General features: G+C 53.3%; 6 protein-coding genes across 6 annotated transcripts in view; 2 read left to right on the top strand and 4 right to left on the bottom strand.

Moving 5' to 3' along the window:
• Nucleotides 1–595: 595 nt before the first annotated feature.
• Nucleotides 596–1,195, bottom strand: VOLCADRAFT_94453 (uncharacterized protein; the record flags this gene model as incomplete). Its single annotated transcript, XM_002953580.1, has 1 exon — nt 596–1,195. One exon carries the CDS (start codon nt 1,193–1,195, stop codon nt 596–598), a length of 600 nt encoding a protein of 199 aa, XP_002953626.1.
• Nucleotides 1,196–2,569: 1,374 nt separating this feature from the next.
• Nucleotides 2,570–2,881, bottom strand: VOLCADRAFT_94452 (uncharacterized protein; the record flags this gene model as incomplete). Its single annotated transcript, XM_002953579.1, has 1 exon — nt 2,570–2,881. The coding sequence occupies one exon, from the start codon at nt 2,879–2,881 to the stop codon at nt 2,570–2,572; it is 312 nt and encodes a 103-aa protein (XP_002953625.1).
• Nucleotides 2,882–3,475: 594 nt separating this feature from the next.
• VOLCADRAFT_109223 (uncharacterized protein) lies at nt 3,476–8,374 on the bottom strand. The gene is made up of 8 exons (XM_002953578.1): nt 8,090–8,374; nt 7,819–7,958; nt 7,324–7,394; nt 6,737–6,789; nt 6,168–6,254; nt 5,471–5,517; nt 4,635–4,710; nt 3,476–4,390 (listed from the first exon to the last, which is right to left on the bottom strand). The coding sequence occupies exons 1-8, from the start codon at nt 8,311–8,313 to the stop codon at nt 4,342–4,344; spliced, it is 747 nt and encodes a 248-aa protein (XP_002953624.1). The 5' UTR covers nt 8,314–8,374; the 3' UTR covers nt 3,476–4,341.
• A 1,624-nt stretch (nt 8,375–9,998) lies between these two features.
• On the bottom strand, nt 9,999–18,111 carry VOLCADRAFT_94450 (uncharacterized protein; the record flags this gene model as incomplete). The annotated part of the gene is made up of 14 exons (XM_002953577.1): nt 9,999–10,187; nt 10,252–10,362; nt 10,626–10,754; nt 11,046–11,155; nt 11,368–11,496; nt 11,770–12,010; nt 12,909–13,025; nt 13,443–13,673; nt 14,084–14,179; nt 15,501–15,608; nt 15,728–15,847; nt 16,522–16,668; nt 17,211–17,291; nt 18,070–18,111. The coding sequence occupies 14 exons, from the start codon at nt 18,109–18,111 to the stop codon at nt 9,999–10,001; spliced, it is 1,851 nt and encodes a 616-aa protein (XP_002953623.1).
• Nucleotides 18,112–18,621: 510 nt separating this feature from the next.
• VOLCADRAFT_106063 (uncharacterized protein) lies at nt 18,622–23,761 on the top strand. Its single transcript, XM_002953666.1, has 13 exons — nt 18,622–18,788; nt 18,871–18,943; nt 19,194–19,323; nt 19,592–19,709; nt 19,783–19,917; nt 20,019–20,117; nt 20,248–20,329; nt 20,625–20,761; nt 20,962–21,019; nt 21,139–21,197; nt 21,382–21,477; nt 21,592–22,009; nt 22,443–23,761. Exons 1-13 carry the CDS (start codon nt 18,726–18,728, stop codon nt 22,475–22,477), a joined length of 1,503 nt encoding a protein of 500 aa, XP_002953712.1. The 5' UTR covers nt 18,622–18,725; the 3' UTR covers nt 22,478–23,761.
• Nucleotides 23,762–24,783: 1,022 nt separating this feature from the next.
• The window catches only part of rsp5 (radial spoke protein 5), a gene marked incomplete at both ends in the record, with an annotated part of 6,134 nt that continues 5,218 nt past the window's right edge, over nt 24,784–25,699 (top strand). The window contains 3 exons of the mRNA XM_002953665.1: nt 24,784–24,933; nt 25,053–25,151; nt 25,433–25,621. Coding sequence (XP_002953711.1) covers nt 24,784–24,933; nt 25,053–25,151; nt 25,433–25,621 — 438 coding nt within the window. The remainder of the gene's footprint in view (nt 24,934–25,052; nt 25,152–25,432; nt 25,622–25,699) is intronic.

Genomic DNA, 25,699 nt, shown 5'->3' with positions numbered 1-25,699 from the left:
TGATGATGATGATGATGATGATGATGATGATGATGATGATGATGATGATGATGATGATGATGATGATGATGATGATTAATGATGATGATGATGATGATGATGATGATGATGATTAATGATGATGATGATGATGATGATGATGATGATGATGATGATGATGATGATGATGATGATTAATGATGATGATGATGATGATGATGATGATGATGATGATGATGATGATGATTAATGATGATGATGATGATGATGATGGTGATGATTAATGATGATGATGATGATGATGATGGTGATGATTGATGATGATGATGATGATGGTGATGGTGATGATTAATGATGATGATGATGATGATGATGATGATGATGATGGTGATGATTGATGATGATGACGTGGAGGCAAGGTGGACGAGCGCCAATGCTGTCAAACGACCATCCATGATCGCCATCGCCGACACCGCCGTACAAGCAAGCCGCTGCAGATAGGAACTGATCCACCACTGCCGGCCCGGTTACATTTCACACTCGCTTGCCGTCCTCCACACCCTCCTCTCTCTACCGCCGTCCTCCTCCTTTAAGCCTTCTTTTATTCACCTCTATTTCACCACTTCATCTCCACCATCTCCTTCTCCACCTCCTCCATCTCCACCATCTCCTTCTCCACCTCCTCCATCTCCACCATCTCCTTCTCCACCTCCTCCATCTCCACCATCTCCTTCATCTCCACCATCTCCTTCACTTCCTTCATCTCCACCTCCTCCATCTCCACCATCTCCTTCTCCACCTCCTCCATCTCCACCATCTCCTTCATCTCCACCATCTCCTTCACTTCCTTCATCTCCACCTCCTCCATCTCCACCATCTCCTTCTCCACCTCCTCCATCTCCACCATCTCCTTCACTTCCTTCTTCATCTCCACCATCTCCTCCACTTCCTTCTTCATCTTCACCATCTCCTCCTCCATCTCCACCATCTCCTCCACTTCCTTCTTCATCTCCACCATCTCCTCCTCCTCCACCTCCATCTCCACCATCTCCTCCTCCTCCACCTCCATCTCCACCATCTCCTCCTCCTCCACCTCCATCTCCACCATCTCCTCCACCTCCATCTCCACCATCTCCTCCACTTCCTTCTTCATCTCCTTCATCTCCACCATCTCCTCCTCCACCACCTCGATCTCCTTCATCTCCACCATCTCCATCTACACCATCTTCTTCTCCACCTCCTTCATATCCACCATTTACCAGTGCTTCCCAGGACAGCAACGGTCACCCATCTACCCATATGTAATAGCTGGTACACATACAGTACGGTACACAGATTATCAACAAATGTGCGCGAAGGTGCTGCGCCAGCTGCAGCATCTTGGGAGGGGCCTTCTAAGCGGCCATATACTACACCACCTCGCCTTCAAGTGCCCATGGGCAGGTAAAAGCAACCAACAACCACCAACAAACAAAAGATTTTTGTGTCCTGCGATTTCTAGGGTTCCTTTCAGCTCCGCACGGGTTATATGTGTAGTACGTTGAGTACGACGGTATGTGTGTATGCATGTGTACGAACAAGAACAACACCCATATAATCACCACCGCGGTCGACGTGTGTCCGCCCGTCACTCCGACATCCAGGACAATCGAGGCGACGACACGCCTAGATACGTACTACGGCTATCTATCGCCATGTTGTGTCCGAGTCCTTGCTTCGGCTTCTCCTTCACTTTGCTCGCTGGCGGGGCAGATTTGTAGGCCCAAGGTATGTGGGGAGATGAAGATACGCGCGGCAGTAGCTAGCGGGGTGAAATTTCATTCCTGATGTGGGTCATTTATCCGTATATGGGTCATTTATCCGTACCCTGGACTTAGCCTTTAGCAGATGTAAATAGGGGGGCCCTTGTGAAGCAGCTGCCCGCGTTTCCAAAGCACGTATGGTGTTGGATTGTAAGGTGCCCAAGTACGTTTGCGAGGAAGAGAATGTGGCCAGGCTGGAGAGGAAAGTGCAGTGGCATATTGGAATGTGAGATTAGTGTCGAAGCTGTTTAGTGGAAGCTGGTTACAGGGTGTTTGGCGCACGGTGCAATGTACTTGTAGTTCTGTCTTCGCGCGCGCGCGTATGCAAGAACAACAGGAACCACAATTAGAAGAAGATGAAGAACATCATCACAGGAACAGCTCGTGCACAGGCCACGTCGCGTCGGTTCTTGCTATGATGTAGGAACGAAGATAAAGGCCTAGGTTCAAGTTCCCTGTCGCGCGTGGATGGCCATGCCAGAACAGGCAACATGATGGGTGAACTTGTCCGCTCGTCACGTGCTCGGGGGCAAGTTGGTAGCCCCCGAGCACGCGACGAGCGGACATAGAAAGGAGCGCAGCGGGCTCTCCTTTAACTCCGAACGCTTATGCAATAGACCATCCCAAGCCGTTCACACACGAGTTAATGTTGGATATGTATGCACCGTGAATGAAACCCTAAGTGCGACCGTGCCCAAATCCAACAGCACCGCTCAATGTCCAGAAGCCTAGCGCCGAAATTGTGGGACTTTATCCGTCAAGCGTTAAGTGTTCAGTTGCTGTGTGGGCTAGGCAAGCGTGGCTGGGGCGTCATCGTCTTGGACTGTGACGGCGGTGGGTGTGTGGGTGCTGCTGGCGCGTGGTTGGCTCATGGCGTAGAAGGCCCGGGCTGCGCCAACACCAAAGGGAAACAGATAGGGGAACATGGCCATCTCCGCAGACATGCCAAACTGATAGTCCAGTGGGGTCCCGTCCGCGGCAACAGCCAGGTTGAGCTCAGGCCGGGTGGGCGGTGCTTTCAAAAATGTGTCGCCAAACGCTTCCTCTTCCGGCAGCCGTTGCATGTGGCCATTCTTGCAAGCTACGTTGTATGCTTTCATATCTTTTCATATCTTATTCGGCTCAGGCTAAGCAGCCAGCCAAAAGTCCGAGATGCATGCCGCTTGTGACTCGGCCAACATGCCCTGATGAGCGGCCTTTCGCCGAAAAAATTACATACACTTGTACAGGCGCATTTTGAGAATCGCACGCGCGCATCTGCGCGGCAAAATTCGCTCCTGACTTTTGGGACGAGATGTACTTAGGCTTTATTCGCGAAGTACGACCGGACACATTTGTGCGAGGGGCTGCTTAAAGACGCAGTGTGGCTAATTTAGATAGCAGAAAATTTATTTCAGGCTAAAAACTTAACGTTTTATGTGTTTCCTTCCGAGTTTCGGGTCCTCTACTACTTTTTTGTGTGTGAGACAGCGCAACGTCCTGGCATGCTGCCGTGACGCCATGCAGCGGATTCCGTTGCCCGGTAGTACCTGACACGAGAAATATAATATAAATAAATCGAGTCAAGGACAAGGACAAGTTTCCTGAGACCCGTCTGAAATCCATTTCTTCTGAAACCTACCTTTTTTATTCCTGTGGCTGTTAAGTGGCTGCGAAGCCATCGTACAAATAGAGGAGAGTGAAAGTACTTTTTTGGGTCAGGTCGAAATCGATGAGCACAGTTCTCTTCCTGCGTAACCACTTCCGTATATCGCGTCGAGAGCTCGTACGTCCATTCAGCTGTACATTCAAACACCTGTCTGTGCTAAAGCAAATCCCCATACCCCACCTGGTGACACTACTCTACATCATTCACCATCCTCATATTGGGCCCCCTTCGCCATCCATCACTAAGTTGCCACATTTGGCAACACAAAGACTAACACTTTTCCCTCCTTGTCAAAGCATCTCCCAACCAAATTTCCTAAATAGGCTTACGCCGTACATGCGCACTGCAAAACTTAAGCTCCCCGCAAAACTGCTGATGTCATTCAAAACTAAACTAACCACCTGCTGTACGAAAGCATGCTTACTCGAGAACCGTGGGGGGGACAGACACAGATAGATACAGATACAGACAAACAGATTGATTGACGGATAGATGTACGACAGGCAATTTCCAATAGCCAGCCGCTCCTCGCTGTTTTTTAAATACCGGCAGCTCCGAACCACTTAACTACCAAGTCGTACTATCCCATCCTGACGACCATCAGGCGCGTCAGGCCATTTGTACGGAGTATGTATGTACGTATCTGGGTCTGTACGAATGTTTGTATCTACACAACTATCTGACGCACCCATCAACTGCGATCCTGACCACCACCCGGCCCCTCCGACCGCCGTACAAATCCGCAGACTCTTCGACACCTAACTACCTATGACTGTACGACTGTACGGCGTACACATGCGGGCCCCAGCTTTGCAACTTGGACTTCACCTCTCCCTCAGGCCCCCAGCTTCGTACTCCATGTCCAGGTACGGAGGGGATGGCTAGCTGGGGTAGGGGTGGAGGAGACGATGCTCAGGCGGCCAGAAGGCCGCAGTTGTCGATGACGACGGGTTGAGACGGCCTGCGTGAAGTAGCAAAGCAAGCAAAACTCAAAACCAAAGCATCACTTCGGGTTTGTATTGATAAAATCTCGTTCACCAAAGCCTCGTTAACTTTTTCGAAGCATGCAGCCTATTAGCATTTGGCTTGTTGGTATTGCACACATACAGAAACCCCTTTAGCGAAGCCCTCGCCAACCCCATTATTCCCGTCCCCCGCAACCCCAGACTCGCCGTACATACACATACAAAAACACACACACGCACCTGGCACTCCGGTCCACCGGGACGTCCTCCAGGCTGTGTACGACATCCATGCCCTCCAGAACCCGTCCAAAGACCACTGTCGTACATGCGTAGCAGTTGCGATGAAATTAATGGGTACAGATGTGGGTACAGATAAGGACCAAGGAAGGGCCGTGTGTGTGTGTGGGGGGGGGGGGGGTCCCGAAGGCAGCCGAAAACCCTGCCCCTCGCCTCTCCCCCTACTACTTGCATGACACCCCGTGCCGCTCTCGATCTCGCACTCCACCCTCCCCCTGCCCCTCTCTGTCACTCTTTCTCTCTGGGTCTCTCTCTCTCTATATATATATATATATATATATATATATATATATATATATATATATATATATATATATATATATATATATATATACATGTATATATGTACATGTACATGTACATATATATACATGTACATATATATGCATGGCCATGATGTGGCCATTCGGAGCTGCCGCTCCGGTTTGAAGTCATTCAGCCGTGTACGACAACGGATACATATACGGATGAGCTCTGATCGCGGCTCCGAAGATGATTATAGGACATAGCATACTCGGGTACAGAGGCGTCACACAGAACGACACCCCGCCAGATAGGAAACAAACCTGTTGTTGAGCAGACCGACATCCCCCGTTTCCTCTCCTCCCCACCCACCCCCCTCCGTAAACGAGCCGCACAACCGAACACACACTGAACCTGGTCCCTCTAATGACACCGCTAGCCTCAGTACCCTCCCCCATCACATAATACTACGCACACACAGCTCCCCCTCCTTCCCCCCCAACACACACACACACACACACACACACGCGCCTCACCATGGCGACCGTTGAGCCACGGGGTATCCACCGTGGTGATGAAAAACCTGGTGACGTGGTGGCAGGTAGTACGACAGCACGTCATACACACACACTAATTCGTCCAGTCGTTCGTTCAGTCAGTTGGGAGACACTCACACAGACATGGGCTCAGTTGAGAACAAAGCCGGGGGGGGGAAGACGAACCACACACGAGTGAAGCTGCTGCCAGGGCAAGAGTGTACCAGACGTAGAACCCCCTCCCCCGGGGGGGGGGTTACCTCCCCCATCTGCCCCCATCTGCCTGCTGGCGGGGTCGAGACAACCCCCGGAGTGACCCGGAAAGGGTGATGGGATACGGGTAGTACGAGGTGCGGAGAGGGGGGTGCATAACCCCCCGGTAAAGGTAACCCCCGTGAAGATTCTCCCCTTGAAAAAAAGAGAGTTTAAGTCCTCTCCCACCCAACACCTATCTCTTCCGAAACTCCTCTGCCCCCGGGGTGTTCTCCCCTTCGATCCCAACCCCCATCTCCTCCCTTCGCATCTGGAAAAAACGCTCAGGCGGATGGCGGTGTGGTTATCTTAGCATCAGAAACGCCTTTCCCGTCAGTCAGTCCGATGCGAGGTAGAAATTTGCAGATGCGAAACTTAAGCCTCATTTTGTAGACCGTACGGCATGGGCCATGTGTACGGAAGGCAACTGTAGACAGGTACTTACTGGCTGCCGTTGGTGTTGGGACCTGCATTTGCCATGGACAGCACTCCGGGGGCATGAAGCAGTTTGAAGTTCTCGTCCGGGAACCGCCTGAGGGTTGGACATGCCGTACAACCACTAATGAGCCGTACGGTACGACATACAGTGTACGGTAGACGTTTTTTCAGTACGAACTGGCGAGCGGCTACCCGGTTGAGGCCATGAGCTTGAGAGCTCGAGATACGGCCGTACAAAAAATCCCAGTGCAAATTAAGGAGCATATGATACGCCGTGGAATGCTTCTAGGTTGCCGTACATGCCCACCACCTTATCGGCTGGAGAAGTACACACACACTTTGCAAGTGTCGTAAGCGGGGTGGTCAGGGGGGGAACGGGTGGCGGGTGAGTTGAAGTCGGTGTGTGTGTGGGGGGGAAATGTAACACCAGGCAAAGAGTACTCAGAGAGATGCCAAGGGAGCTAAACCCCTCTTACAATGAGGGAGGCAAGGGTTGGTCTAAACCCGCAGGAGTCACCCTAAAACCCTAAAACCCCAAAACACAATGGAAGCGTCGTCGCGCGCGGGCCCACTCACCTTCCGTAAATGCTGTAGCCGCCCGTGCCGTTGCCGCGCTCAAAGTCACCTCCCTGATGACGTCAGCGCCGCAGTGGCGCATCCGCAACAGCATCATTGGGGCATTTCGGTGTAATTTCCATTAGAGAATGTACGGTGCCGCACCAAGCAAAGATCATGCATGGCATGTTTGAGCCCCCTAGTCCTCTTCATGCTGTAAACCCGGCAAACACACACACCACACATATACAGACAAACAGGGCATAGTCTGCCGTAGCGCCCAATCTCCTCTTAAATCATCTCCACCGCGTTATGGCGCCAAGGATACCCCCCCCCCCGGCCCGGGAGCCCTCCCTGCAACTCTCCCCACCCCGCAATCTGTACACGGGATACACGCTAGGTGTCCCTGGAGCTAGGAGCGGTATTTTCACCCCCGTTTGGAATCTGGGCCCTATGGCCCCTCCCTGGCCTAGTCCCGGCCCGCCCAGTCCCCAGATCCCACAGAGAGCGCCCTGACTCTGGGGACGGAAAACTAGGGTCTCTTTTCCCCCCTTCCCGGGCCTTCAGTAAGGGCCCTTCTGCTCCTCCCTCCCTGGAGTCCGACCGACCTGAATGACGAAGTTCTTAATGATGCGGTGGAAGGTGCAGCCCTTGTATCCGAAGCCCTTCTCGCCGGTAGCTGGGGATGGGGATGGGCAGAGGGGGGATGTGTGTGTGGTGTGATGGGAAGTGTATGGGGGGGCGTTGTCTTGTGTGAAGAATGGCAGCCGGGGTGGGTGGGGTTGGCTTGCTTTGGTCTCGGAATGACGGGTCGCTAGGTGGGCAAGGGACATCATATGCAGTGGGGGAGGGTATGGTGGGGTAAAGCGTTAATATATGTATAGAAATGCGAAATATAGCCTTTGTGTGTGAAATGTCGTAGCTGATAGGTGACGGGTGCCATGCTTGCACCTTGGTGCAAGGCTGCCCCAAATCCGACGGCCTTATGATTGGGTTGATATGGGGAATATGGTGCGGTTTCTCCTTTCTGATAGCGTGGCGCTGACGTGTACTCGTATGCTTGATGGGAGTGGCGCAAGATCCAACAACCAGAAGGGGCTCACCAAGGGCAACAAAGTTGTCGACTGTTTTAGGGACGACTTCGCCATAGAGGCCCATAACGATACGGCCAGCAGGTTTTCCGCCGACAGAGACATCAAAGAAGACTTTCTGGGTTACCACTGGCTCCTCTTCAGCAGAAGCACTGAATATAGGCAGGAGAGTAAGTAGGTATTTTGCAGCAATTCGGTAATCTATGTCGAGTATCTGCACATCCATAGTTTGTGGTGTGCTCGGATCAATTGCAATTAGCATGGCTAATTGCGTAGGACATACCTACTGGGTGTAGCTAATCCATTGATGCTAATCGCTGCTGCGGCGCCCAAGGCCAGGGCTAGGCGTCGATCGACGCTGGCAGGCTCGGCTGACGATGCCCGCACCTCCACCGCCACACGGCGACGAGTGATGCGCCACGCGCTTACTTGACAGGATGATGGCATGTACATGTGCGAGGCAGCTTTGCGGCTGCCCATGCAGCGCGTCGAAGAAGATACGAGCATTTTTCAAGGCGATGAAAGTAGTTCGCGTGCAATCCCCTCCCAATTCAGTGATGTAACGTTGATCACGCGAATTATTACAGCAGTCGTTAAGCATGTACTGATGCGCCTTGGGCTCCGGGTACCAATAGGATTGTACGGAAGCTCGTCATGCTCGCCTTGGTCGCCTGCAGCCTTTTCCCTTGAAGACAATGTATATGCATGGCTTGTTAAAAGTTATATTAGTCCGCGTGCCACGTTCTGCCCAGGGTGGAGCATAATGCTGCTGATAACTGACCACTCCATGAATATGCATACATTACGGACTGCAACTTTCATGTATTATTGGATTAGTATAATGTTACACGTTTCTGGGTTCACCAGTGGAGAAACCGGCTTGTATGTAAAGTAGATAGATATACTTAACAGGTCGTAGCATAAGGATTTGTTCTCAAAGCTTTGAAGTCCTTAACATCAGAATGTCCAGTACTTGGATAGTTTCCGTAAATGTGCATATGGCCGACTTTTACAGTGCCGTACTGGCCACTTCATACAGAAAAGCACAGTGCCAGGTGAATATTATGCAGAAACATAATACACATGTAAGGAGTACACAAGGCTAGGCTTAGATTAGATCACTTAGACAAAGAAAACCGCAACACCTTTGCGAAGCTTCAGTCCACGCATGACACTAGTGTGATTTTGAAGCTAGCACGTGTTGCAAAGAATTAAGCATTCCTAGCATACGCCATGTTATGGCTGGCATGATCAACGAATATGCCTTTCCGACATGTCTACATGTCGTGTGCACCCAAACCCACATCAGCCAAAGTCATAAGCCCAATCCCATGAGTGCCTCAAGCTTCGCATCTCGTGAAGTGTGGCCGTGAAGCTGTATACGTACATTTGTCAAGCATCACGCGCCACCGAGAACTTCCTTCCTGATACTTTTCTGCGCAACCAGTAACGGTGCGACGCGCCTTCTCATGATGCTTCCAACACGCACAAAGTCACTTTTCTGTACACCGTACACACGCCACTCCCACCCTTAACGCCGGTTGAGGCAGCCTGCCATTATTACCACCGATACCATGGCAGCCCCTGTCTGCAAGCCGCCAAGATTAAACTTGACCTGGTTTTTAGATGTCGCAGTTTCCGGCCCAGTCATACAATCGTGCCGAGCTGCTTCTCACCTCCCTGGACAATCTAACCTTACCTCCCAAACCCGGGTGTCAAGAGGTCTCATCATTTTATTTTTCCGTACAAAATCCAGGATACCCTTCCCGAGAAGTTCTTTCCCGGCAAGGCCTCCGACAGAAAGCACCCATTGGCCGCTCCAACCTACGCGCCCTGTGACTCTGCTCTCCACATCCCCCTGCCTTGCGACCCTCTTCCCACCCTCACCCCATCACCTCCCCCTTCCTTTCCGACCTCGACACCCAACTAGGACTAATGAATGGCAACACCAAAAGCTTTTCCATCATCACATTAACATTACCACCACACCATTATACAAATCATGTAGATACGCGGGAGCGTCTGCTATGTATTTATGTACATGGCCATTCCATAACCCAGTCACGACCACGCTACACGCACAGTCATGCTGACGATGACGATGACTAGGTTCATCATCTGGTCGTCGTCGCGATGATGACTCATGTAATCATGATGATAACGGTAATAACGATGATGATGATATCTACAACCTAAAAAAGACTGATGAAGCCGTTACGGATGCCGTACGTCCCCGCGGTGATCTTGATAATGACGATGATCAATGATGTTGATGAATGACGATTTGATGATGGCGCACAAATGGTACAACCTAAATACACACACTCGCACACGCGCGCGCGCATGCAGTGTTCACACCAGCTGTGTGAGGAACACGCGATCTCTGACCGGGTGGTGGTGCTCCGGGCGGGGGGGGGAGGGTCGCTCATGCTCCCGGGCAGCGACCTCCTCGGCCGCGTCGCTGTCGTCACTGTCGCTGCCACCCGGCAGCTCATCACCCCTTGTGAGCCAGGTGGGGGGCACGGGGCGAGCCAGGAAGGTGGGCGCACCAGCAGCCTGAGACAAAAGAGCGCGCGGGGCGTGGGGGGTGAGGATAAGCAGCAGAGGGGGGCGCCTTAGAGGCCGTGAGGATGGGAAGAAAAGAGAGGCCTGAAGAGGGATGAGGGGAGGGGGGAAAAGGACCCCAGAAGACGCCCGGGCTCCCGTGTACTACAAACACTTCATAGCCCTACCACTCACAGCGCCCACGCACGCGCATGACAGCGCTTACGAACTCCTGGCGGATCGGTTTGTTAAAACACACGCGCATGCGCATGCACCTGCAGCATGAGGCTGTTCCGCACATCCAGGCCCACGTTCCACAGCGCCCCGGAGGCGTTTTCGTAGGTCTGGGGGTTGGAGATCTTGAGTGCGGCACTCAGAATGGGTACACCGCCGTGTAGGGCCACCTGCTCCGGCATGGCGGAGGAGGAGGGGGAGGAGGAGGGAGAGGGGGTAAAAGAATATTAAAACTAGACAGGCAGTTTTGTGTTGTGTGTGGGCGTGTGGTCAGGTTTCAGGAACAGCGACTACAACAGATCCGGAAGCATCTCCCTGAAGGAAGAGCAAACACGGAGAGACTTAGTTCGGACGGAGTGTTCGGACCTGACCCAAGCACCCGTCACGGCGCACAGCGCTGCTGCACCCCACCGCTACCCAGCCAGCTACCCAGCTACCCAGCCAGCCAGCCAGCCACCGACCTGGTGCTTGGCGTCATCCAGGAAGGTGAGGTGCTGCAGCGCCCCAGTCGCGTTGCACACCGCCGCATCCGGAAAGTTCACAGGCTCACCCGCAGGGCCCGAGCCCTTACCTAGCGGGGGGAGGAGGGGAGGAGGATTCATATGCAGCCAAAAGCAAAGTGCCAATCGCGGGCGGAAGGAGGGAGGTGGAGTAGAACGTGCAAGGCAAGGCGCGGACGGGCCCCCTTAAAGCCGACAGATAGGATTTGCAGCTTTGGACATGCATACATGCATACATGCATTTGCCCACCATGCACGCATGTATGCATGTCCACCCACCCACCTTTGCCGCCCTTGCCGCCTTTGCCGTCTTTTCCGTCCTTGCCGTCCCGCTTCGGGGACGTCGCCCGACTGCCCCGCCCGTCTTTTTTGTCTCCGCCCTTGGCCGCCTTGGAAGATTTCCTAGCCTTGCCTTTGCGCGAGATGCGCGCGGGTTGAGCGGTGCAGGGGCCGGGGTTTGGGTTCGGGGAAAGGGGAAAGGCGGACCGAAGATATCAGAAAATGCCCGAACGGACATTCCCAGTGCCAGCAGGCGAATTTCTATTCTAAGATGCTTAACAAATTTAACCGAGGAGGAGAAACCTAGGGAGCTGTCAGTTCAGTTGCATGGGGTGGTTTTGGCAGCGAGGGCGGAATCATGCAAAGTTTTTCCTGATTAGGAAAGCGCCACACCGAGACCCCTCACCTATCTTGCAGCCCGCCAGGTTTTTCGAGATGACGTGTAACAGCGCCACCACGGCTCCCGCCGCCACTGCCGCCTCCGCCACGTGTGCCTCTGCGGTTGTCTCCCACAGGATGCCGGTCAGGAAGGCGGCCTGCTCCTCACCGCACGTATGGAGACCCCGAATGATGCCGGGCAGCGTGCCCGTGCCTGTGAAGAAAGATAAGCAGGGGGGGTGGGAAAGACGAACCACAAGCGAGTGAAGCTGCTGCCAGGGCAAGAGAGGGAGGGGGGGAGGGAGGAAGGCAGGAAGGGACCGGGCAGGGAGGGAGTGGGGCATATGCTCTAAGAAGGATGCTTCCTTTATTCGCAGGTAAAATTTTAGTTCTATCGCAGCGCATCATCCGGATTGGACCGAAAAATCGACTTGGCCCGACCCTCCCGCCTGCAAGGGTGCAGGCGAAGGATGGTGCGGACGGCCGCCTCTCCTCACCCTTCCTCACCCTCCACTCCCGGGCAGCCTGCCCTCATGCCCACCTCTATCAACGTTCTTGCCACAGACAATAAAAAGCCGACTTCCCGGAGGAGTGTCCGCCAACCCCCTAGTGCGCCAGCAAATAGACTCCGCGGCCCCGGAAAGCCCAACTTCTGCACGCTACCGAGCACCCTCTTGGAGGGGCATCGCTCCAAACAGATGAGGCTCTAAGCTTCAAAGGCTCCTGGCGTCCTGGCAACTCTATTTGCTTCCAGACACGCAGACCTCTCTCTCTCTCTACACCTTGCGTTGCGTTACCCTCCAAAGGTGTATCCGTACATCAGTCATGCCCACACCCATACACACCCATACACACACCCACACCATATACGCACCACTGTCCCGAGGCACAGTTAATTGGACATGTATAAGACATATAGAACTATAGATGCACACAAGCGCCGCAAGCGTGCGACGCTCTTCTCTCAACATCGCACAACATCGAATAGAGAGTGCAACACAACATCGAATAGAGAGTGCAACACAATATCGAATATAGAGTGCAACACAATATCGAATATAGAGTGCAACACAACATCGAATAGAGAGTGCAACACAACATCGAATAGAGAGTGCAAAACAAACGATGACAACGGAGCGGATCCCTCCGCGCGCGCTCCCCGCCTACTGCTCTCGCCGCCGTATTCTTACGCATGAATTCGTCCACGAACTCCGGTACTAGTGAGAGGTAGCGCAGACAGGCTGACGCGACTGTGGCGGCTGCGTCGCGGGCGCCCAGCGGCGTCTGTGATAGGACGACGGTCGAACAGAGGGGAGGAGGGAAGGGGAAATAGCACCGGAGGCAAAGGCACCGGAACACGGCGAGGATTGCATCTGCAATATGTCATACAATATAATCCACTACGAAGCTATCGGCTCTGAGGCGAGGACGCGTCCCAGGAACAGGGATGGTGGCAGAGAGGAAGCTAGAGGGCACGTGGGGTCGCGGAATGCGTACAGGAAATGGGGGGGCTGGGGGAAAGACGAACCACAGACGAGTGATGCTGTTACCAGAGGTGGAAATGGGAAGTAGAGCGGAGGCGGCGGAAAAGAGGAAAGTAGCCCAAAAAGGCGGGGTGCGTATCTACCTTTCCTTGGTTGAGTTATCCCGGTGCAACACAGTGTCCACAACCCCGCGTCCCGCCCGTACTCAGCCACCCACCTCCCCCTTGCGGGCATGCTTCCGCGCATCCTTGCCCTTCTTCTTCGTCATCACCGGTGGCGGTGCGGGCATCAGCGCCGGGGGCGGCAGCCGCGGTGCCGACGCCACCATCGCCGCCAGCGGCGCGACCGCGCCCAGCTGCAGTACGGCAGCCCGCCGCGCCTGCCGTATCTCTGGTACCTCCCCTTCCACGTTTTCCAACAATAATTTCAGCGTGTGGGCGGCGTGGGTCTGTGCCTGGGGGGTTTCGTGCAGGAGGTCGGACCCCTTTAGTTCCCCTTTGGGAAAGATACGTCGTCTCGAACAGCACCCGATGCCTACGAGTCAGTCACAGCCAGGCGCCGGAGTACTCGCGCGATGCGACGTTAAGGCCAATGGGGCGTGTGCAAAGAAGCGAGGCTTAGGGCTTCGGCAGATTTAAAACCTCCTCTTGTTGAAGACCTGCACACTGAGAGCAGGCGCACACTTCCAAGGAAGGACTGGCTTTCACATACATACATACATACATACATACATACATACATACATACATACATACATACATACATACATACACACCCCTGCCCTTGCGATAGGGTTCCGCAATTACTCCGCCAAACTTCAACAACATTTCGCGGCTCAGTTCTTCCCTCCTTCCTCACCCGCGCCCCTTTCGTTACCTGCCGCATCTGGCCCCAGCCCGGTAGTCCATCGCTCTTTAGCACCTCGACCAGCGCCGGAAGAGCCACATCAGCGACCTGAATCCGCCAACCAGTCGCCCTCAGATTATAAGGATTACAGGCCAACAGCCAACAAGCCAGTCAAGTCCGAGGGGTAACCAGCAGGCAAGCCAACTCGCCTAGTCCAAGTCTCGTGCTACGCTGCTCACCAGGAAGATCAAACTCAACACGTCATGCTGAGCTAATGAGCTAATTCACCGCTATGAACGATAATCATATGCGGCAAGAACATGGATGAAGTTATTGCTATCAAAATCGAAGAAATAGGTTAGACTTCCATCCGGCAAGCTGCTCACCAGACAGTCAGTTAGTCAGTTAGGAAATAAACGATACGCCTCGGCTGTGTGGAAGGTTGTGGGTTCTCCCTGATTTTCTACTGCAACACTTTCCGCCGCCGCAGCACACCAAGTCAATCGAGTAAATATCCCTCCATCCGTGCACTTAGTCCCCGGTGGACCGGGCACCCAGTGTTCTAGACTAGAAAAGCATGCGGACGTTCCACCGGGGCTATCCACCCGCATCAATGTAAACAAGTACGGCACGAAGTACGGCAAGAGTGCGCTGATGTCTTCCTATGGTTCGGGAAGCCCCTGATCATCTTTGCACATACGATCTTGTGGCAATCTTATGGCCGAGTCTCCCGCCACGTGGCGTGTCCCTCGGCAAGCTCTGCTGACCAGCAAGAGAGAGTTGAGCTCATACGCCCACTCTTTCTGGATGAGGTCACCCCCGTAGGAGGCTTATTCCGAGTCCATAATCCCGAAAGCTGGAAACGTTTTCGCGGTGTGGCTTCGCGTCTTGGCTAAAACAAGCGACCTGGGGGGTTTCTTCCTAATTAAAAAAACTCAATGGTTCCTAGTTAATTAAAAAACGCAATGGACGATCTGGGTCATTCGATTCTGTCCCTTGGGAGCTCTGTCCGCCAGCTGGACGTCCTCCTGTCCCTGATCCGGACAGTACCGCTGGTGCAGAGATTACCTCTATGTTGTTTTTGTATATTGTATTGTATATTGTTCCACTCCTCCCGCTAGGGGGAGACTGCTTCGGCGGTTGTTGCCGTTGGGGTATACGGTTAGGTGCCCCTGGCCAGCGTCAGGCCCGGATCGATGTGTTACAGACACACACATACATACACACACATCGTGTCAGACCACACGCGCCAAACATCATCCTCTGAGCGGAAACCCGACCCGTTCTGTATGGCACGGTGCAGTTACGGGTGCGTTGCGTTCACTTTGTTACCCAACAACACCCACCATCACCTAATTACCGCGAGCGCTAACATACTGCATCCAAAACCACCATAGGCAACATGGTGGAATGGAATGGTGGTGCGCACCTTGGCTGAGAAGTCCTGTCGCGCCGCGCAAAGTCGTAGCAGCTGTACGGCTGGTAGCTTGCCGCGTGCGTGATCGCACATCAGCAACGCCGCAGAGGCACCAATCACCTGCGGTGGGGTACGGGTGACCAGCGCGGGACAGTGTAAAAAGTAAGATATTACCCAAAAAAATCACTGGTGCGGGATAGCCATCATTTTGCTAGAGCTTCGTCCGCATCCCCGCCCACCACGATCCATCGTAATTTCCTAACTTGACAAATCACGTTTAATGGCGATGCCGGCATGACCTCGCCATGGCCATCAGCCAATAATCTAAGCCTCCAGAACGCCTCCCTACATCGCATGGCCTGGTGGTGGGCTCATGGTGGGGGCCGTGGTGGGCCCGTAGGTGGGGTTCCCACCATCATCAGCACAGGCAATCCAAGGTTTCTATCACCGGCCTTGAGCCGCTTTAGTCAATGTGTGGCTGCTGCGTGGGTGCAGCACGGGCGCAGGCATCACCCATCTCAATCACGTCTCAGCTGCGTGCCAAGGTGCCCTCCAAAGGTGAGTACATACTGGCATGGCCTCGGGCCTATCCGTTGCCATCAGCTGGCATTGGGATATGTGGGTGGCATGTTCCCATGGCCATGGAGACGTGCCCTCGTCAGTTCTCGTTGGGCGGTCAACACCCATCAAAAAGCTACCGTCCGTAGTGGCTGATGGGCGTTCCAACGTGCGTCCGTACGAAAACATTCACGTAGAAAATGCACACAAATACACGCGCATGCGCACTCGCGGAAGGACACGACAGTGCCATATTCGGCCCTTCTGTAATGTCGCCGGTTCGACCCACATACGGACGAACAAGTAGTTGAGACGGAATGCAAGGGAGCACGTAAACCCATCCTGTGGTTGATGTGGTTACGGTCAGCACGCAAAGCTATGAAATTTCTAAACATGCTAGGCTGGGGGATGAAAACCTTTGCTCTTCCAATCCCTAAACCCACCCGCTTTTCCGGAGCGAGAGCCTTATTCTTACCCTGTTTGTGACAACCTCTGCCACGTGCTTTTCGCTCTGAGCCAGCACCGCTAGACAGCCCATGGCTGCGTGGCGTTCCTCCACATCCCCCCGCTCCAACAAAACGTGCAGCACGGGGCAGATGCCGGCTTTAAACACCTCCTCACGCTGCAACAACCACAGCAGCAGTAAAGGACAGGATTAGCAGCACTGCCGACAAAAAAATCGTATCTGGAAATGTGCGCGGTGCCCGTCTAGGCAAGCGTTGGATGTTAGTGGTGGTGGTTGATAAGTGCGTGTTCCGATGCATCTTTGACACCAGTCGCTCATAGGAGCCCGAACTAGCAATGCGCCCTGATTCCTTAACCCTGGGAATAAAGGCTCCAACGCTTGCAACCAGGCTGCCGGGAAGCAGGGGGCCACGGGGCCCCGCTTTGTCCAACGTCACGGCTCTCACAGCAGCCACAAATAACATCGCAAGGGGGACATCCCCTGTGAAGATGGGGCTGATGGTGAAGCTCAGGACGAACCCGCGTGGGTCGGGTGTAATGGGCAGGTTCCCCGCAAGGGCGGTGCCCACCCGCGGCCAGGGTTCAGGCGGGCGATCGCGGGCTGACGTCGGTGGAGGCGTGCCGAAAGGTGGACTTCGCATTCGCAACTTGCAGCTGAAGCCCGAGGTTGCACGAGGTCCATGCTTAATTATCACCCACCTCTTCTTCAGCACCCAGCACCATGCTCCAAATGTTTAGGGCAGCCGTCAGCTTGCCCTTGATGACTTGCCCATCGGGTGCCTGCAGACAACCGTAAAACAGGAAACTGGTATGCAGTTGAATAATTACTGCGTCCTGCACAAGGATAAAATTGATTGAAACGCGCCCACCGTGCCCAAGCCCGTTCGAAGCGCCTCCGCATGCGCGGCAAGCAGCGGTCCTCGGTCCTTTTTATTCCCCTTCCCTTTCGGTGGTGTTTTTGACAAATCAGCTACGAGAGTAAGATGCGACTTCCGTTTAGGCTTCCATCAGTTGTGAGGAGGTTTCTTGTTGAGTGCCACGCCATATCCCATGGCACCCGAAGGCTATACTGGCTGCATCGTCCCTATGGAAGCGTAACGATATCCTATTAAAGCCTATGGAGTTCCCAGCTGGAATAAATGTAGCAAGCTTGTGGAAGTACTCGCAATTTGAGCTTAGCCAAGTGTCTCGCAATTACAAGCTCGCTATGAAGAGAGTAATGACTAGTGTCCTATGCATATGTGTTAATTTCATAGCACTGAGGAGATGTATACATGTACCAGTACATGTATTGCATGCACGTAACTTTCATCAGGGAATCGAAAAAATATCCCTTAGAAATTGGTTTTCCAAATCCTTCAGGGCAGATGTTCTCCGTGGGGCAACACGGGAGGATAATTTCAGTCCGGCGCCATATTGTTAGCGCGCTGTCATCTTGCTCCTCGACATGGTCACCAATAACCTAATCATGTAAAAAAGATTTTCAAGGATAGCCTGTACCTCTTGAATATCAAGTATTTAAGAGGGCAAAGCTATTCCAGTTAGCAGACAAACGCACAACAAGCGGAATGTCCACCAAGCAAGCCGCTTTCGCATTCATTATTAGACGAAAGGGGTATATAGGCCGTTCGTGCGCTGGAAACGGTTCTCCCAAATACGCTGCTTAATCGCAGCGTTTCCATTGCCGCACCTCAGCGGATGCTTCATAACCCGAAGTATTTAAAGTGATATAATATGGCGGTATGCTTTTACATTGTGTTGCGGCTTTGGCGCTTTGTAAAAACAAAGCACAGGCATCGGGCTAGTCGGCATATAATGAGCACAAGATGAGCTTACATCTAATATCTACAACAAGTTTTTGGTATACACGAAGGGCTTTGCCTCGATCGAGGATTCCCATAAACTGTGTTCAGTATGCGAAGCTCCGCGGCAGTCGCAAACTGCACTGACCGACAACAAGCATACCATCATCGGACGCGTATATGGGATCGACCGAAAGTGAAAGCGCAGTGTACTATTCTTGGGCGTCCTGCAACACAACTGTACGACGGGCGACCTCCACCTGCGCCTTCATAAAGCCTCCAGTCCAGCCGCCAGTCCTCGCACAGCCTTTCGAATAAGAAAAATATCTTGAAGTAGTGGATGACGCTCTAAGAGGGCGTTTGTGAGGCATTTAGCCGTGCCCTCGGGGGCCGGAGTCTTTTTGACAGCACTATGGAGTCAGTCGACGCTCCGCCGGGGAGTCGGCTCTTTATTGTATGTGGCAAGAATGTGGAGGTGGGCATGAACGAGATGGTTGGAGAGAACGGGGAGGAGGCGGCTCGCAGACGCCGTGCGTCCCTCGCCTGTGCCCTCGCAGGCTGAAACGCTGCAAGGCGCTTTTCGTCCGTATGGCAATGTTCAAAACGTTAAGGTCATTCGTGAGAAAGGAGGTCAGTTGGTTAGACAGGCGTGGGCTTTAAGGCCGACCTAGCTGAGAGCTGCCCTGGCGCTTGCTGATCGTCGTTTCTGGCAGCAAGTCTGGCTGGCGCGCGCTTATGTCTCCTACGTGATACCCATCTTCGTTCTCCTCATCTGTAAAGCCGCTTGGATGCTTGCTGGCAATTTTAAGTGCGAGCGCCATGGCCCTTAGGAACCCGGTACTGATCATGACGAACTTCTTCCCACGGTCTACCTTTGCAGTGGCTTATGTCAAGTATGATAAGGCATCTTCAGCCGCTCTTGCTATGGAGAACCTGAATGGGGCTGTGCTGAACAATGGTCGGGGCCCCAAGCTCAAGGTCCTGTTGGCGGAGGCCCCAAATACATCGAGGTGCGTCGCAAGTGTATTTATCAAGTTTCGGCGACCTGATTCGTTAACTAAAGCCATATGCTATTAGATAATTCACTTAGCTGTTACGTGTCTATCGCTTGCGTTACTGACGAAGAGTGCGCATACGCCGCCGCGCATCGATCGTTGCGCTTCACGACTGTGTAGAGTTTTCGCCTATGCCCCTGGGCCATTTTGTATCTCAATGATTGTAGGCTTACTTAATGCAATTTCGGTGCTTCCTCTTTACTGAAGCGTGCCTCCTATGCAGGGGCATGCACCCGCCGAGGCCCGCCGAGCAGGAGATCAGCTCTGATCCCGATAATATTCCGCCTCGATCCCGGCTTTTCATTGTGGTGCCAAAGCAGGCGGACCCGCAGCATATTAATGTAAGTGTCGCGCGGGTAGCACGTCTCACGTGAAGTACGGTCTCAAGTACATCATGCGAGTTGCTGCTTGCAGGATTCGATGGCGGCCTACGATGGTCTCGAGTACTGCAAGACTGACCTCATCGCTAGCAAGGGAGTGGTGTTCTGCAAGTTCACCAAGGCCTCCTTTGCTCTGCGTGCTTTGGAGGATGTTGCTTCTCGCAGCACGGTAAGCCTATCCGAACGAGTCTGCTGCTGCGTTGGCGTGTATAACTTCGTTCTTAGCCTGCATGTGCTCTGATGTTACCCGGCCTTGGTTTTCATCCTCAGGTTGGCCCGTACAAAGTCAAGTGTATGCTCGCGGAGCCGAAGACCAAGCGTGGCCGCGGCGATGGATCGCCGCAGGACGTGTTTTCCCCCTTGACCCAGGTGAGCGTTACACCGTTTTCCGCATGACTTCATAGCTGTTGCGAACGTGAACTTGTCTGTTCCGGTCAATCCTACGCTGGGCCCCGCTGTTTCCTCAATCGGTCCCTAAACTGTACTTCTTTCCCAGCAGGGTGCTAAGCTGGATTATGGGATTAACCACCATCTGCCGCCGGATGCGGCGCACATGCCCCTTGACTTGCCGATGGGTCACGGTACGCTGGTTGGTGCTGGTTCAATGAATGTTCAATGAAACTTTTTAGCGTGAGCTTGCTGCCGTGACCCGCCGCGCCAGGTGGTTTCCATTGCCGCATGCCAAGTCTTTGGGTCCTCGTGTCGAATATTGCCAAAGTGTATAGGGCGAACAGCTGCCCACTTAAAACAGGTCCTGGGATTTCCGATCGTATGGGGGTTCAGTGTTGATTGCATCGAATAGTGTTTGGTCCAGTTGTAATTAATTACATGCATCCTCTTCATCTGTAGCTCTGTCCCCTCTGTCCCCATCTGTAGCTCTGTCCCCTTCACCGATGGCCGTTGCCGACTACACCGCGATTTCGGGTCTCGGCGGCTTGGGTGGGCTGAGCAGCTTCAACCATCTGGGTGAAGCTGCGAACCTGGCCAACATGCAGTCGCACCTTTCGGCTCAGGTGGGCGGGAAACTTGGAACGTGGTGCTTCATCAGCTGGGCAGATACATCCGTATATGCCTGTCCTTCATGCAGGGGACGCGAAAGCGCCCTGGAACGTTGGCGCGTCTACGTTTTGTAACGAAGCCACCACTGTGCGCGCGGCGTGAAAGATGCAGTGATCCCTATGCCGGACATTGATATATGCCTCTTGTGTTGCAGGTTGGTGCCCTCAATTTCAACATGGGCCTTGGAGGGCTTCACACCAACTCTACTAATGGTGAGGTTTGTCAAAATAACAGCAAATTTTGATCGCATTTCCAGCTGTATTTTTTGTATTACAATCATGATTTGGATTTCGTCATTACATCTCCGTGTCCCGCGAACCCCGCGCTGCAGTGACCCCACACGATTCGCCCACACTGAGCAAGCAGCGTCTGTTCGTGGTGGTTCACAAGGTGCGAAAAGTGACCGGGGGGAATTGCAAAGTAGCTTCCAACCACGGGCGCGGCAGTTCAGTTGCGGTGCGCGCAAAGGCCGTATCCAGTTTGTCCTCTACGTATGGTGTCGTCCGATCGTCGATCGCATCATTTTAGCATGTAATCCTCTTGACATGTTGCGCTGCACTGTAATCCCCTGCAGAGCGTCACTCAGGACGTGCTGGCTCGCCTGTTCCGAAAGTTCAATGGAATGGAGTATTGCGACCTTAAGAAGGACCCAGCCACGGGCAGGTCTAAGGTGGGTGTCGCCTAGCAGCCCGGAGCATCGCAGCCTGTGACAGCCGCGGTGAAGCGCGTAGGACGTGGTAGTTTCTTCGCTCGTTGGTTGAATTCTTAACATTCTTATTTGCAGGGCTTCTGCTTCGTGAATTATTCGACCCCGGAGGCCGCAGCAACCGCCGTTGCGCAGCTGAACGGCATTGAGTTTCCGCCGCACTCGAACCAGCGGCTGAAGGTCATGTTTGCAGAGCAGCTGGGCACCCGCACCAACAACGGACCTGGTTCAGCGCATCATTCCCACCACAGCGGCCATGCAGCTCATCACGCAGTTGCGGCTGCCCAGGGTGCCCGCAGCCCGATGGCCATGTCGCAGCTTGCCAGCACTCCCAGCCCAGTGCACACACCGCTGTCGCCTGCAGTCAATCTCTCGCCCGAGGTGAACGTCGCTTCGGTGCAGGAGACGCTGGCGAACATGTCCTTGCCGCGAGTCGGTTCGGCGAATGGCGTCGAGGACCTGGACGCGGCTCGCCGCATGTCTCCAATTTCGAGCGGTAAGATCGCTGATGCGAAAGCTTCGGTCTAAGCTGCTCCGGATGCTAATAGGATGTATAAGGTCGTTTTTTCCGTTTCGTAATCATAACGGCTCCTGCGGTCCTGTCGTAACTCGGTTTTAATTTATAGGGGCCCAACGGGGCCCAACTTGTGAATCACATTTGTGCACGGATGAATTCACTTTGGCAAATCCTCCGAATCCCCTTTGGTTTCCCATTCGATGTCGGCGCTCATGACCGCGTGGCCTTCATGCCCTGTTGCTGGCAAGGCTGGGGTAATGACTGGGTTGGGTAGTGGCTTCCATGGCTGGGGTTGGGTTCATTGAGTCGTTGGGCGCAACTGGAAGTAGTGTTTTATGGGGTGTATTCTGATTGTTCACGATGCTGTCTGCCATGCCTTGATTTACTTGATTTCCTGATTTTGTTGTCGCAGTGGCCCGGGAGCTCATGTTCAACGTGGCGGCGTAAGGAGAGTAGAGCAGAGTCGTCACTACTACTGATGTTACAGTTCAGTTATTGCAGGAGCCTTGAGGTGGCTAGGGTGCGTGGGCTTTAGCTGTTTGGCATGCTTTGCTTTTTGACGAAGCCAGACGTTTTTTCAGTTGCCAGGATGGTGCCGCGTGAGCAGTTAGCAGCAGCAGATGTGCGGTGCATAAGTTGCGGCGCCGCAACGTTCAATCATCCATCTACTAAGGAAGGGCAACATGCTGATGGTGGCACAGGGGAAGACTAGGTACCGGGCCCTCGCGCGTGTGCCCCAGCCCGTATACTCACATATCTAGATGGACCGCAACGGAAGCGATAGGGACATGATCTTTCGCAGTGCAGATGCAGGAAGGTAGGCGTTTTGTACGCGATTGGTAATGTCGAGGTTGCAGTTATGATGTCAGAAGTGGGATTCAAATGATGGTGCGCATATCTTGGCGCATACCCATCGCTGTTCCGGCGGGTGTTGGCAGGATGTTGATTTGTAGGACAGAAGCAGGCATGAGCGCGCTCCCACTCATTTGCTATCAGGGCTTTGTGATGTGGTGTTGCATATTACGTAAGGAGCAGCAGTGTGTTTAGGTCAGCAGCGTAAGCAGCATGTGTGAGCGTGTGTTGCAACAGTAGGCCGCGTGTTGCCATGAGGTGTAGAGTAGAATTACTGCTGGACTTCTCTCATAGGCGTAGATTGCATTGTACTTGTTTTTAGACTCAACTGCCCTCCAAAAAGCTATAAAATTTTAAGTATCTCAGGCAGTACCAGGCAGATTTTACGTGTGGTGTTGAGGTCTTCATGACCATTCGGATAGCTCTTGGTCCCGTGGGTAGAGCCAAATCGCTCAGGGCAAGAGTGTAGGTAGATAGGACCGCAGGCACTCGGTTAGGCCACTTGACTGCCAGATAGGATGGCGGCATCAATCAGGGGGAGGTAGAGGTCTGTCAGTTTGACCCACTCACTGTCGATGGCTGATTGCCTTAAGTGGTGTTGTTCGACCCCCGTGGAGGTTATTTGAGAGACGTACGAAAAGTTTATGTTCCTCGAGGCCGTCGAGGAGATGGTGTTCGAGAGGCTTGGCTTTACGGTGGGCTGTCTAGATTCCCAAACTCGCCCCCTTAACTCCGCATGCCTCGTTCATTTCTAGGACTGTAAAAGATTAGCAAAGCTACGTCCCTATTGAGTCGTCTTCGGAACATGTATGCGGTTTGGGAGAACCTTCAAGAAGCAGCAGCTGAGACAGGTGATTATCGAAACAGACAGACGACGAGTTCAGTTTATCCAGGTTAAGAGGATCATCTTGTCACAACAACAGAATTCTCACTACACAGCACAAAAATTAACCGTAAGTCTCAGCATAATGGTTTGGAATAATACAACTCCAAGTCAGCCAGAGATGGAAACTAACAGACCGCCTGTCCTCAAGTGTTATTGCTATCCATCTGACAGTAAAGCCGGCTCAATTTAGGGCATCAAGTGGCTCGTGTAAATTCTAGCTCCTCGTCCCGTGGGTACAGTTAAATTGCTCCGTACACAGTCTAGCCCCCCAAAACCGCTCGCCTACTCTTTCCCTTGCTCCAAGTAAAGGAACATGTCCAACGTCAAGAGGAAAGCTCTTTACAAGAAGTTAATTGCTGGACATCCCTCCCAGGCGTAGCCGACGGAGACAGGCGGCGGCTACAGTTTGGGGAGAAGTCAAGCAAGTAACCTCCAGTGAAGACATCTAGGCAACACGTTGCCTACTGTAAGTAGCATAAATGCACAGATGCCTGGTTGGCGCAGGAACTTCCACGACAAGCCACGACTGCTTATACCACACCCCCGAATAAGGACCAGCTCAGCAGTAAACCCGCAAAGCTCAGTGTTGAGCTCATGCAAGAACATCAGATATGAACGTAATTTAAGCATAAATACACGCGTGGGAGATGCGGTGGAGTACATTCAAGCGGAACTGAAATGCGTTTCACTCATGATATTCCAAGTTGACTACTAACTGTGCCATACTATGGTACCATCGATGTTGGCTTTTTCATTATTGTGATGATATAGTGCAAAGCGATATGATTTAGGAGCGCGTTTCAGTACGAGAGTACGGCGAAGACCTTCGAAAAACAAGACGACAAGCATCAGATGTGCCGACAACGCTCCATCATCAAACGGAAACGACTGCTCCTGCCGACGTCTTGACTCTGCATGAAGACGCATTAATCTGCGGTACCCGGTGTGCGACTGCAGAGTTGCATTAGGAAAGAGCATTAAGCCAAACATCTTAATATAAAATATTGGTTACAATATGGCGGAACCGGAAGTGCCCGCGCCTGCACTGTCTCCGGACCCAATTCTTTTCGAGTTATATGGATCGGAGCGACCACCGGTTGAGCTACTTCCTGGAATATCTTTATCTCCTGTTGTGAATTCTTGCTGGCTTCCTGCCGATGCGAAGGTAAGGCTCCCTGGCTGCACATGTCACAGCATAACCGGTTACAGTTGCCTTTTTCGAGTCCGATGGCCACCAGCACATAGCCACGTGATAATGGGGTGTTCACTCGGCCTTTCCTGCAGGTGATGCTTTCGGAAAGCTGGATTCCTGTCCCGCAAGAGGAAGTTGAAGGCTCGGGGCCGCCTCCGCCCTCCTTTAACGCTGCGGCACCGGAATACAACGTAAGTTGCTGCTCCCGCGCCGAACTGGAGTCGCGGACCCAGGCAGGGAAGTCGTGTATACGTGACGCACTATGGCCGTACACACATACACCGTACAGTTACAGCCGACGCAATTCCAAGGGCCTCCGCTCGGTGTCGCTTGGGAGGCCCCCGCAGTCCAAGTGCAATTTTGTGGCCTGGGTGTCACATCTTCGCGCCGCCACCTAGTCCTCCTCAATTTGCCAATTTAACCCCCTTCCCAAACCCCAACGAAAATGCCACCTTTCATCCGATGTCCCCAGGAATTGGTTCGCCGGCTTTCCCGCAGCACGCCCTTCCAGCAATGGAACAAGCTGACCATCCAGGCTAAGGAGCTGGAGAAGGAGATCTCGACCCTGAAGGGCGCAGAAGCTGAGGTGGGTCGCAATCGTAGTGGTGGTGGTGGTGGTGGTAGCGGAATGGGTGATGAACTGGTGACGGGTGCGACCGCGGTGCGCAAGAGCTGGAGTGGCAGGAATGAACCCCCGCCGCACCGCACGGGCTGGAAAGCTGGGGCCACCCACCAGTTA

The sequence above is a fragment of the Volvox carteri genome, assembly GCF_000143455.1.
Source record: "Volvox carteri f. nagariensis unplaced genomic scaffold VOLCAscaffold_37, whole genome shotgun sequence".
Classification (NCBI taxonomy): domain Eukaryota; kingdom Viridiplantae; phylum Chlorophyta; class Chlorophyceae; order Chlamydomonadales; family Volvocaceae; genus Volvox; species Volvox carteri.
Note: the sequence above shows the minus strand (reverse complement) of the source record. Positions and strands in the feature narration are given on the sequence as shown.

Bases quoted from the DNA above. Each gene is read 5' to 3' on its own strand.
- VOLCADRAFT_109223 (XM_002953578.1), bottom strand. From the start codon at position 8,313: ATGCTCGTATCTTCTTCGACGCGCTGCATGGGCAGCCGCAAAGCTGCC. The intron at 6,790-7,323 runs GTCGGTCGGACT...TGACGTCATCAG, and splicing joins TTAAGAACTTCGTCATTCAG to GGAGGTGACTTTGAGCGCGG. The intron at 4,391-4,634 runs GTGCGTGTGTGT...TACTTCACGCAG, and splicing joins CCGGTGGACCGGAGTGCCAG to GCCGTCTCAACCCGTCGTCA.
- VOLCADRAFT_106063 (XM_002953666.1), top strand. From the start codon at position 18,726: ATGGAGTCAGTCGACGCTCCGCCGGGGAGTCGGCTCTTTATTGTATGT. The intron at 19,324-19,591 runs GTGCGTCGCAAG...CCTCCTATGCAG, and splicing joins GAGGCCCCAAATACATCGAG to GGGCATGCACCCGCCGAGGC. The intron at 20,330-20,624 runs GTACGCTGGTTG...CCCCATCTGTAG, and splicing joins TGACTTGCCGATGGGTCACG to CTCTGTCCCCTTCACCGATG.